The sequence below is a fragment of the Schistocerca serialis genome, chromosome 7, assembly GCF_023864345.2.
Source record: "Schistocerca serialis cubense isolate TAMUIC-IGC-003099 chromosome 7, iqSchSeri2.2, whole genome shotgun sequence".
NCBI classification, from domain to species: Eukaryota; Metazoa; Arthropoda; class Insecta; order Orthoptera; family Acrididae; genus Schistocerca; species Schistocerca serialis.
Window position 1 is genome coordinate 505,444,072 of NC_064644.1, and position 13,603 is coordinate 505,457,674.

At 35.9% G+C, this 13,603-nt stretch overlaps 1 protein-coding gene across 3 annotated transcripts in view; it reads right to left on the reverse strand.

Annotated features, from left to right (window-relative positions):
• LOC126412598 (ubiquitin-conjugating enzyme E2 Q2) overlaps positions 1-12,254 on the reverse strand; it is a 78,236-nt gene extending 65,982 nt beyond the window's left edge. For 2 of the 3 annotated variants that reach the window (XM_050082263.1, XM_050082262.1), the window contains exons 1-2: positions 11,963-12,253; positions 11,667-11,771 (exon numbers count right to left, since the gene is read on the reverse strand). In XM_050082263.1, the coding sequence (XP_049938220.1) occupies positions 11,667-11,771; positions 11,963-12,124 (267 nt within the window). In that variant the 5' untranslated portion in view covers positions 12,125-12,253. Of the gene's footprint in view, positions 1-11,666; positions 11,772-11,962 lie in introns of all 3 variants that reach the window. The other variant, XM_050082264.1, reaches the window with a different exon arrangement.
• Positions 12,255-13,603: the final 1,349 nt, after the last annotated feature.

Here is a 13,603-nt window from a genome sequence, read left to right on the forward strand (position 1 = left end):
CTGTAAAGGGAACTACATATAGGGCACTGGTGCTACTGCTAGGGTGTTTGGGATCCCTACCAGTTTGGATTAAAGGAAGACATTGAAGCAGTTCAGAGGTAGCCTGCAAGATCTGTTACTGGTAGGTTCAAACAACATGCAAGTATAACAGTGATTCTTTGGGAACTCAAATGGGAATCCCTGTAGGGAAGGTGATACTCTTTCCCAGTAGTAGTATTGAAAAAATTTAGAGATCCAGCATTTGAAGTTGACTGCAGAACAATTCTGCTGCCACATGCCTCTATTTGCTAATGGAAAAGGAAATGACCAGTAGTGGTACAGGATACCCTCCACCACATGCCATACGCTGGGCCTTGCGGAATATGTATTCTGATGTATATGAAATGTTGACTGCCACAAAATATTTTGCAGAGTTGTTTATGTAGTTTGAAAGGGAAAAAATACCATAGCTTTTGTATCCACTGCTATTTTCATGTGTAGTGCATTAGCAATCTGGGACGCAGTTGCCTTCCTTATATGAGAGATTGTAATCAAAATGCCCATATATAGATTAATTATTCTCACAGTCTTTATGTATGTGATGTAGCCTTATCTCTCTGTGAGAGGCATTGTTATATGTATAATGCTAATTTTAGACATCTCAACTCGTTACTTTCTTCCCTTTGTTGTGCTACTTCACTACTGTTTTGTCCTAAACTGAACATTTGGTCAGTAAACAAACATGTATGTGTAAAAATAGTGGTACAGTGTTTATTTTTGTGTTACATCAAACATTTATAGCGCTGCAAATGAAAGTGAACATATACCAAAAAGGTCAGTCCCAAAGACAAACTTGGATGCAGACATTTCTGGGTGTAAGCAGAAAGAAAATGCGACCACTGAAATTTTAATCCTGCATAGGTGGATCGAAAATACCTACAGTAATTATATAGCAACTATAGACACCATTCCCAGACAAATTAAGAAGACATTGTACGAAGTTTTTAACCCAGTGCATGTTTTACAGACACTTGAGCACTTCATGTTGTTGGATGGACTTAGGATGCTTGTTGATCTCTGTATTGAGGAGCTTATCATGGATTCAGAAGGAAATTGGGAAAAAAAACTAAAGAACTACTTCTGCCACATATCCACTTTCTCTGTTATATTCAGGCAATGACGGCTTTTGCTACTGCAATGTGATACTTTGTAATACAGCATCCTAAGATTTTACTTAAGGTTTGCTGATGACATTGTAGTTGTTAGAGATAGCAAAAGACCTGGAAAAGCAACTGAATGGAATGGATAACATCTTGAGAAGAAGTTACAAGATATAAAATCAACAAAAATGAAATATGAGTAATTGAAAGTTGTCAAATTAAATCAGGCAGTGCTGAGGAAGTTAGATTAGGAAATAAAACCTTAATAACTGTAAGAGTTTTGGTATGTGGGTAGCAAAATATGCAATTAGGACAGAATTTGAGTGGATATGACATGTAAGACTGACAATAGCAAGCGAAGGATTTCTGAGTAAGAGAAATTTGCGTACACTGAACGTAAATTTAAGTGTTAAAAAACACTTTCTGATGGTACTGGTGAACCCCAATTCTGTTAAGAATCGAATTCCCAGCTATAAAACAGCTTCATACTTCTGATTACTTAACAAATGAGTTAATATGTTAAGTGTTTAATGTTAAGCAAGCAACTGAGACAAAGCTTAGGAAAGGCTGGAAATTACATGTAAAGCTTTGGCAAGTCACTAACTGCCATCCTCATTTATAAATGAATGTAATGCGGGTATTTGTGTGCTGCGAGTTCCATTGCTTAAACATATACACATTTTCTAGCTGTAATAATTGTCTACTGTCTTACACATTTGACATAAGGTTGTATCTCTTAATGAGTAGTTTATGACAACATTTTAAATTTTTTTATTTGATTGGATTTGATTTTTTATTGGTCCAGTTTTATCATACAGCACAAATTGTACAACTGATATTGGACAGGTCAAAGATAAGTTACAATAATACATAGTATTAGCAAAATAGTAGGCAAATTAAGAATAGGTACCTATCACAATTAATTTTATTATGTATTCAGAAATTCTCTGACAGAATAGAAACAGTGCATTATTAGAAATGCACTTAGTTAAGCTTTAAATATTGGATGAGTAGCATTTTTTATTTCCTCTGGTATCTTATTGATTAGTATTACACAAATGTTAATTATGCTCGTCTGATAGGTGGTGGTTCTGTGATATTTTTTGTGTGTATTTGATTTCCTTCTGGTACTGTAGTTGTGTACATTTTTATTCTGTAGCAGTTTGTTTTCAGGAGGTAGTACCTAGTGAACAAGATAGTTTCATAAATGAATAAACTTGGAACATTTAGAACACCAAGCTCAGAAAAATTTGATTTACAGTACTCCATCTTTTTAAGACCACAAATTATTCTTAGAGCTCTTTTTTGCTTTCTAAAAACTTTTACAATGTGAGTTGAGTATCCCCAGAAAATGATCCCATATCGGACTAGTGAATGGAGCTGTGCATAGTACGCCTGCAGTACTGTTGTTTTGCTTGTTTTAGCCTTTAAAATTCTTAGGCCACAGCAAACAGATGATAGTTTTCTAGACAAGTTATTTATGTGTGTGTCCCACATATATGCCCAGATATTTAATCGACAAGCAGGACATTACTAATGCTGTATCCGAACATTATGGGTCCATTTTTCATAGAAATCCACATTAACTTGCATTTTTCTACACTTAGAGAAAGCTGATATTCATCACACCACATAGAAATGTTGTCTGAGTCATCTTGTATCCTTCTGAAGTCATTCAACTTCAACACCTTTCTGTACACTACACATCATCAGCAAACAACCACACACTGCATCCCACCTTGTCCATCAGATTATTTATGTATATAGAAAATAATATTGGCCCTAACACACTTCCCTGGGGCACTCCTGATGACATTCCTGTCTCTGATGAACACTCACCATGGAAGAGAACAGTGGATTCTATTATTTAAGATGTCTTCGAGCCACTCATATCTGGGAACCTATTCCATGGGCTTGTACCTTCATTAACACGCTGCAGCGGGCCAGGAATCTAGAAATACGGAATCTGCCCGTTTCCCTTCATCCATAGCTCGCGGTATATCGTGAGAGAAAGGGCAAGCTGAATTTCACATGAGTGATGCTTTCTAAAACCATGCTGATTCGTGGTTATAAGCCGTAGGAAATTACACTCAGAATATATTCAAGAATTCTGCAGCAAGCCAATGTTTAAGGACATTGGTCTGTAATTTTGCAAGTCCATTCTTTTACCCTTCTTAGATACAGGAATTACCTTCATTTTTTTCCAGTCGTTTGGGACTTTGCGTTGGGCGAGAGATTCCTAATACATGCAAGCTAAGTAACAGGCCAACGGCATAGAGTACTCTTTGTAAAATAGAATGTAATTCCACCTGGATACGGAAACCTTTTTCCAACCATTTCATTTTTTCATCAACTCTGGGGATGTTTGTTACTATGTCATCCACACGGGACATTGTGCTTTTTTTTCTAATATATATATAATTCTTCTGTATGAATGATTTCTAAAATGCATAATTAAAAACTTTGACTTTTTTTTTGCTATCTTTTTATGATATAAAAAGAGGATATAAAATGTAGGCTGGCAATGGCAAGGAGAGCGTTTCTGAAGAAGAGAAATTTGTTGACATCCAGTATTGATTTAAGTGTCAGGAAGTCATTTCTGAAGGTATTCGTATGGAGTGTAGCCATGTATGGAAGTGAAACATGGACGATAAATAGTTTGGACAAGAAGAGAATAGAAGCTTTCGAAATGTGGTGCTACAGAAGAATGCTGAAGATTAGATGGGTAGATCACGTAACTAATGAGGAAGTATTGAATAGGATTGGGGAGAAGAGAAGTTTGTGGCACAGCTTGACCAGAAGAAGGGATCGGTTGGTAGGACATGTTCTGAGGCATCAAGGGATCACCAATTTAGTATTGGAGGGCAGCGTGGAGGGTAAAAATCGTAGAGGGAGACCAAGAGATGAATACACTAAGCAGATTCAGAAGGATGTAGGTTGCAGTAGGTACTGGGAGATGAAAAAGCTTGCACAGGATAGAGTAGCATGGAGAGCTGCATCAAACCAGTCTCAGGACTGAAGACCACAACAACAACAACAATCTTTTTATGCTGCACCAGACTGGGCAACTTGTGATGGGATGGAAGACTTAGCCCAACTTAGCGATATTACACAGGACCAACATTTTCTCCGATTCTCAGCTAGGCCTTTTGCTAAGATGACAGTGGTAGTTATATGCTTTGCAGGTAGATCTTTTCACAGATACACATCCTCTTTTGAACAGAGTTTAACAGCCTCTGCTTCCTCAACATTTTCCACATTTCATTTTTAAACCACTGTGGGTCTTTTCTGTCCTCAAATCACTTACTAGGCACACACTTCATCTACAATCTACAATATTTCCTCGTTCTTCTATCTGGACTGTTTATCGTACACATTTTGTTTCTGTACACAGTTACATGGCACTCAAATACCTTCAGAAAGGGCTTCCAACATTTAAATTTATATTAAATGTTAAAGCCATTGTCACTCACTTTGCTGCCTAAAAAGCAAAACTTATCTACTACTTTTAGTGTTGCATTTCCCAATATAATATCCAAAGCATCACTTGATTTAATTGGACTACATACCGCTATTCTTGTTTTACTTTAGTAGATATCTTCCAAATTCTTTGCCGTCTGCCAGAATTACCCTCATTCTCAACATGTGTGGGTCCCGCTGATCCTGGGGGCATGAGTGAGCTGTTGTTTTTTTAACTATTCCTCCCAACCTATATACCTCTGCTCTCCCTAAGGAAGGAACTAATAGTTCTAAAAGGTAGGACACAGCCATAAATTTTGTGTGTGGGTATAGTGAAAGTGCAAACATTTTGTTTCCTTAGGTAAGTAATGGCCAATAATTCTGCCCCATAAGTTATTACTACTGAAAAGGGTATGCAAATGTTAAGTATAAAAGTCTCATTGAAAGGGATTTTACATTCCAACGTTCAATCATTAGATTTTGACTCAACAGTATTGTATACGATCGTTTTCAGGGATGAGTGTGTGTCATGTGGCACTTTTTGGAAAAAGACCTCTTCTATTCAACTGGCAGGCAAGAGGAAATAAGGAAATAATGAGCTGTAAACACAGGGCTGTCTACATCAATACCAAAGTTAAAAAGAGGAAGATTGAAACAGCCAATGTCTCGTATCTAGTCTGTTTGAGATACTTTAAGAGAACAGCAGTGTAGAGTAGATTTTACTGAAGGTTCAGAATTAACTGTGATTATCTTATTGAAGCTTCATTTTGCTGAGCTGGGCATCTTTCCAGGTTCAAGAATACATCCACGTGCAAGGTGAGCAGTGGACGTTATTTATTGCTTGAAAATATTTAAGTCTGTGATGAATTTGAATTATGATTACAAGAAGAGAATGGAATGTTATATTTGTAATTTCCTTTTCACAGTGTATATCAAAGCACCATCTGAAGCTAAATCACCGTATTTGGATTTGAATAATCTTTCAAAATTTTAGAAATGTCAGGTTGTCGGTCATAATATCTTTAAAATTAATACAAAAATAATATCAAGTTTAAGGTAATAAAGTCATTGCTTTATCAGTTACTTTTGAGTGGCACACCTTCCCTTTTTTTCTACTGAGCTCAAGTTACAACTATTTCTGCAGTTGAATGAAATTGGGGTGGGGGTGGGGTGGGGTATAACAAAGGAAAAAGCAAATTTGAAACATAGAAGATACCCTAGTGCACATGTTCATTTTCTACTGCTCCCCATAGGACACTAAAATGCTATAATTGAATTAAAGAATACCCTGAGACAAGTTTAAACTCCACGAAACAGTATTTTCACAGAGGTTATCCAAGACAATGTCTTATAATTTGCATTAGCACAGCAAGATTACAATATTTACTCAACATATCAGTATTTTAAAATGCAATGCTTTGTACTGTCTTCAGGTACTAGCAACTCAATTTCAGGTTCTAAGGTATGTTACAAATTTCATTTAATGTAATTCATTTTAATTTGACACACAATACTTTGGTCGTTTCCAACACATTGCAAAGACAAGCTAGAAAATTAATTTCATCAAAGATTTAAAGCAAATAATAAGTACAATTCTGCAGATAAACAGCAGCAAATTACTAGAATTTGTGTGTATGACAAACAGCTTTATTTATGTAGTCCACAGAAGCAGTTTATGATAGGCCTAGTTATCTCTTTCTACTGGTGTATGTATGGAGTTTTTCTACATGCCTGTGTGTTTTATTTAATTATGGGATCTAAAACATATTGTGTGTGAATGAAAGGCTCAATACGAATCTTCCTTTCACTTCCTCTTGTTTGCCACAAGAAAGGACCTCTGGCAGCAGGAAATGAATTTTTTGCATCAAGAGTCTGATGTTACCTGTTAGTTAAAAAATTTCTTTCCATACTTCACAGTTTTATTATGGAAAAAGATTCCCTTACAGAAAATTTATATATGGATTATTTTTAAAATTGTTAGGGTGTGTTACCGTGTGAGCAATGACATTAATAAATCCACTAGTCCACCGCCAGAAACGGACATGAATATAGCAGAATTAAAAGCTTCCTTTTGACTTGGGCATGTTCCATAGTGAATAAATATCGCATGTCCAGTGTCAAAAGTTGGAATTGCATGCCTTGCTCCCATAAACTTCAGTTATAAAATATCAGGAAAGTAAATCAAAGAAAACCACAAATTCTTTAGTCCAACAGAAGACAGGAATGGCTAAGTGAAAAAAGAATAATCAAGGAACATGCCAGATTAAAAAATGTTGAAGGAATATTGGCAAAATTAAATAAAATAGGCAGAGACTGCAAAATATGAGGACAGAGTCAGATTAGATTCTGTTTTCATTCCATAGATCCAAAAATGAGACAACTCTTCTGGGTGTGGATATGTCAGAAATTATAACATAAAACATCTGAATATAATACTCACTACTCTGATAATTTGTCAGGAGATAGTCAAAATAGGTGAATAGATTTCGGTAAACTGGAACTGCTAATACATACAGAATTAATACTCTCTCAGAATGAGTCATAGTTTAATAAATTTGTCATACACAAAATACCTAATCTTGATTGTTATGAAGAAGTGCTGTCCAAACTAAAATGTAACAGACATTTTTACTTAAGCTGGTCTAATTGTCCATGTTTAGATATTCATCTACACAGTAGGAGGAGTTGCCTATCAAAAAGTCTTTCAAACTCTGAACTAGGTTTTATCTGAAATGAAGTTTTTAATGGTTGCTGGCAAGGTCTTTATGTAGATTGTTCTTATTCCTAGTACTGACACCATGTACTGAGTTATTGGATGGAAATAAAGATATATTACTTGCAACAAATTTCATTAAGGAATAAATGTACTGCAAAGCAGTGGTTAGAAACGAAGTTCCTTGGGCAGATTTCTACGTTCTTTCTTGAACTGTGAAAGATTGGAATTATGGTAGTCAGGACAGGTGGAGTAGGCAGGTAAACTAAATACAAATCTGTGATTGTTACTCCTACTTTCGTCATAATATTTCGTTTCACTCATTAATTTCCATCACCCCAGCTACTCAAGTGGCAATGCAGCTTACATACTGGTTAAAATAATTTAGCTCCACTCTGCACTTTGACATCATACATTTTCAGCTGTAGTGTCGGAGTCCACTTTCTCACAGCAAAAGCTTCTCTTATTAATAGGAAGATGTCTTAGTATTTGTGGAATGATAATGTCAATTAATTACTGTGTCACTGTTCTAACTGACCAGTTTTCAGCTTACAAAATCATAATGAAATGAAAGAATGATAAGTCTTAGTTTGACATGTTTTAGTTAAAAAGACAAATATAATAAAACATTCAAACTCAGTTATAAAACTTTCACTTAAAAGCATATTTACTTTTTATTTTGCATGCAGAGGTAGAAAGACTTTGGCATGACTATATACGTTAGTAACTTAACTTACCGTCAACCAATACCTTGTTATAGTAACAAATGATATTGCTGAACTACTTTATATTCGTTTGAAAAGTGATGTACTACAGCATTATTCATGAACTCAACTGACCTTAATGATTAAACAATTTCAACTTCCAATGGTGCAAAATGCATACATTTTTGTCTCCTTGTTATATCAATCCTCACCTTCACTACATACAGTGCAAAGTCAGAGGTGATCTCACATCACTCCTACACAGAACTTGTCCACAGAACACTTTACACAGTGAGAAGCTAACTTATATCAGCTTCACAGAAGCTATGTTGACGTATTCTCCTTTTCTTCTCCCCTTGCACTGTAGTTTCATTAAAAAAAACATCCATGTTGTCCTGCATGTTTTCTGATGTCATCTGGCAAGTCGCCGTCTTTGGCCTTTCTTATATCTTGAGATCCCGCACAGATGTTTCTTGGTCCATATACCACTCATTTGTACAGCCTCGTATCCTCTACACCTCCATTTTCATTTCTGCAACAATTTTATCATCTACTTCTATCTCACCTCTGAAGCACGAGTGTGTCTCCCTCTCACTTCTAGCAATTCCAAACAGGCATCTCTCCATCCTTCGCCTATGTCTCTTTACCCAACACTATAAACTGATTTTCAACTTTCCTTTTCTGACACTTAGGGATCTTAGTTAAGAAACTTCTACTGAGTTAATCAAAAGCACTCCACAAAATTTATATGCTGCTGTTTACTTCTTTTGCTGACCAGTCATTGTCTTACAGCCATAAATAGGAAAATTCAACTACTGGTTCCACAATTTCATTTCTGATCAGTACTTTTTTTTTTAACACTAGTTTAGCCTATTAACTTTCAGACCAACTTACAAATTTATTCCATTTAGTTCCCCATTCGCTCTTTAATTTGATCTGCACAAGAGGTAAAATGACTTCAACAAGACAAAGATGGTTATGTTATCCCTTCCATTTTTTAAAAAAGTTTATAATCTGATAACTTTCTTTAGTACTGTTCAGAATAATTTTGATGGCTTTAGAATCTCTTGCCCAACAACTCAATTTTGATGTTTGTAATCCTTCATCAGTGACATTCTAGTGTTTCCTTTAGACTTCATTAGGGTATCTTTGGTACATTCTAAATCTGCAATAATCTGACATCCTAGCCGATTCTGTTTCTTTTTAGTTCTGTATCCATTTTTAATCTTACATTTCACGATTCCACAATCCCTTGCTACTCAAAAGAACCATTATACCCTATTCAATTTCTTTATTATCTGACAAAATCTATTCTCATATTTAGTTCCTTCTTTTGTTTCCTCTGGACGACTGTGTTGCAGATGTATGACCTAATCATTTCCGGTACCATACACAAAGCTACCTACTGAAAAAAAATTTTTTTTAGCACATGTAGCTCTTTGAAGATATGATCTACCACATTCTCAAAATGTGAGGCTCTTGACACGTAAATATTAATGATTTCTTGGGGTATCAGTAGCTGTCGACTTTTATTCCATTTGTTGTGAGTCGTCATGGTAGATGGCGGCCATAAGCGACAAATTCTGCACGCACTATGGAGAGATAATTTGCAGAATACAAGCTTTCATCCAGGACAAAGTACTAGCGTGTGCATATCGCCACTGTCAGTTGGAACCACCAACAATTCAACTGCCATCCTTGTCTCAACCTTTGTGAACTGCCATCCTTCATGGATCGGACTATATGGATTTGTAATTATGCCATATGAACATACCTCACAAACCAACCAAGAGCTGCTTTTAACAATATGGAACTCTGAGTTGGTCCTTAAGGCACACTTGTAGCACACAGGCTTTGTAGGGCAGCAATCTTGGTTTGAATTCAGTTTAAGCACACAATTTCAATATTTCACATACCACAATCACTCAGAAGATTTGCCACTGCACAAGAGAACTGTGGTAGATGATATGACCAACAAAGTTCATAACAGCTCTGAACATCTGTTTTAAGGTCTGTTTCATATAATATCACTGTCCTATGTCATGAATTGATTACCACAAGCAATTGTAGAAACCACTTACCACGAGTAAACTAGTTTTAAATCTGTGCTCTCGTTCTTTATGTGGTCTGCCTATTTTACATAACAAAACTGTCAGAAACTAGCATCAAAAGAGCACAAAGACTGATAAAGATATTAAAAATACCTTATGTAAAGTGAAACAGTGCTGTGCTTTAACAAATTACACAACTGCATCCAGATACTCCAGCACCCATTTTGTGTGTGTGTGAGTAAAATGACAAACCAATAATGTCACTTTGTTCAATGTTCAACCGCACAACTGAGAATCATTTTGTTATTCTGGTACATGTACAGCGTGTTAACTGTAAGTTGACCAATAAGCTCCCTAATCCTGACTCTGAAGAAGTATGTAGGCTCTAGTGGGTAATCATTTGTTTTTTGCTGCGACCACCTGTCTGACAATACTGTGAGAGGTTGCCTTAGTCTTCTACTGTGTTACTTGTACTTCAATTACTACATGCCGTTTCCTTTCCTTGTGGTAAGAGTATGTAATAACTGCATTTAAGATCTTTGTTAAACATGTCAACACATACGACAATTTCACTTCCTATACACAGAATATTTTTGCAATTTTAAGTGTGTAACTTCTGCTTTCATGAAACAAGGCAGAAGCTGAGAGAGAGACAGGCAGCCTGTGATTCTCTTCCTGTTCCTCACTCTATTGTGGTCTATGTGAGGACCAGGCCTATATCTTCCAGTACCCGCAATTCCCAGTGGCAGTTGGCCAACTTACAATTAAGTATGATGAAATTCCTAATACTTCTTAACTGCACCTGCAATATGTTCCCTCCATAAAACATATCAAAAACTGATTCAATAAAATCTGGTTACGGTATTTCCCTACAATTCATTTACTAGCATTTTTTTTAAAAAAATGCTGTCATAGAAATGATCAACTAATTTATCAGAACTATGTACCCTGAGAAATTATTTACAAATAAACCTAAAAAGGACCTAGCAAGTACAGAGTGGCCAATTCTAAATTAGCAAATAATGTTTCTGTACAGAAGATTTGTGTTATCCTAATTAATGTTTAGAGTATTTTTGCTAATCACATTGTTCTGTCAGAAGACGATGAAAAATTTGAGTTTTTTTAAGGGACAAATTGCAGAAAATTGACCCAACATGTGTGATATTTTCGATAAATTACAGACGTTGCTTTCGAAAAAAAGCCACGCGTTTCAATCACTTAGTTGTTGAATTACAAACCTTTTTTCCTGCAACTATCAGCAGTAAACTTCAAATACGTTTTTCTTAATCTTGTACACAATGTGGAGTGGCAATATAGTCACTCTTATAATATGCGCAGACACGAAAGTAACACGCTGTAGAAGTCAAGAATTAAAACTGATTTTCCAAATATTAAAACTAGTAGATACAAGACACTTGGAAACAAACATCTGCTTATCAAAAACTACGTTTATCTACAGATTAGTTAGGTTATCTTTAACATACGAGCACTACGGTTGTATCCGATCATGCTGGTTAATATTTTGTTCTAAAAATATTTACGATTTTCTTAGTCTAATAATTTGTGCCCGAAATGGAAGGACATCTTTGTATCCACGTACGTGATTATCCATTCCCGAGGTGTTGCTCAGTATTTGAACTGCATTAGTCACACTCGTTTCTTCGGACTCGGCAAACCACACTGGTGGGGTAGAAGGATAAGTTTCCTGTAAAGACAATGTTTCGTTACATGCGCGTATAACCTTAATACTGAAAACACCGTCTTCAGCTATCGGGGCACTTGACATAATGGACCGTCTTCGTTAATGTCAAAAAGTTTCAAACAACACAATTTTCCGCATTATGCAGCAAATGCCTTCAAAACAACGGTGAATACACAACGCACGATATCACTTACGGTTATGTTTGCGTGTATGTCGTACTTCTTTCCATTCTTTCCGACGAATCGACAATTCAGTTCGTCCACACTAGCTGACACTATCTGAAACCTCTCATGATTCTTTGGGAAAACGGCTTCTAAAGTCTTTATTTCTTGTTTCAGAGTTATCAGACAAGCCATTTGTACACAGCCTGCATAAATAAATCAGCAACACTATTGATTTCGACTTTGAAAACACAAAATTACTACCCTTCCATTCACCACTAGCCCAGAAAATGGCGACCTTTATCGAGTTCGGAGTTCCTCGGCTGTTTCCGCTTTCGTGATTCCCACATTCGGGCAGCTGTAAAGAACAACAGCTGTGATACGGGCTGCCACTGAGAGAAGGAAATGCAACTGCCAAAAGTATACAGATCGAAACGTCACGGAGTTTGCATTAAATTAATAGATATTCGCGGGCTTAAATATGGATTTTACATAATAATGTCATTAACAGGAAAAAATAATATAAAATTTACGAACATGATTTTATTTGGTAGCATGGCAACGGATACTGTGTATCTTGGCCAGTACTGATGACACACCAGTAAACTGAATTGGTGTGTGCGAAAAGTATTGGTTTCCTTGGTGTATGACGTGAAATAAGTAACTGTAAGTTTCATGGCAACATGTGTTGAAAACTTTATGGGGATTGTAGTTGATATATACTAGTATTTACAATTTGCTTAAGCACATCTGCAACTATAATACCTTGCGTACCTACAATGCTCCCAGATATTGGTACGAAAAATACCTGATGTTCTCCTCTGATTTTACGCCGAAATTCATATTACTGTGTTCTCGATAATCAGTTCTAAAATTGTTTTCATTATCGTATTATCTCGTAATTTGACATATCACTGGTAACTGGACAACATCGTAATTTCTTGTACACTATTCCGTTGAGTAGTTCTTAACAATAGTACGACACACAGCGCTTAATCTACAGTGCATTCGAATCGTCCAGTTCGCAGATGTCACACTATTCGCAGATTAAAGAGCGAGATGAATATTTCTTTTGGTGTTCTGTTGTACGTACATGATTTTTTTTATTGCGCTTTATAATTTTTTTTAAATTTGCTTTGTAGCTTTACTAATCCCCTCTATGGTTCGTATGTGACGAATATCCCATTAGTTGCATGAATCGTCTAAAATTATTTACTTTGTTCGTAATACCTGACAGATATTTTTTGAGAATTGTTCGAAGGATACAGTATCTCTCTAACATTTGTGACTTCAAGAGTAAGTTTCAGGTTTGCTGCCCAGTTTTAGTTAATAACTATTTTGTTCCAAGTCATTCCGTTTCGGAATGGCAACAGTCGCAAAACAATACACTGAAAGAAATGAAATGAACTGCTATCGAGGAACTTTGAAATATATGGTGAAAGATATTTAAACACTGAACTGAGGGGGACCGAAGAACTTTTTCGTGTTAGATGATAGGCGGAATAAAAACTTTGTTTTCCGATCTCGTCAAATTAATTACAGTGCACTGATTCGATTTCCCGCCAAAATTTACTCTTGTAGTCACAAACGGTGTACTGAAAATCTGTTTATTGTTTTAAGCGAAAATCGTGTTATCATTTTGTTTTGGATATAACGTCAAATTTTCGACAAATG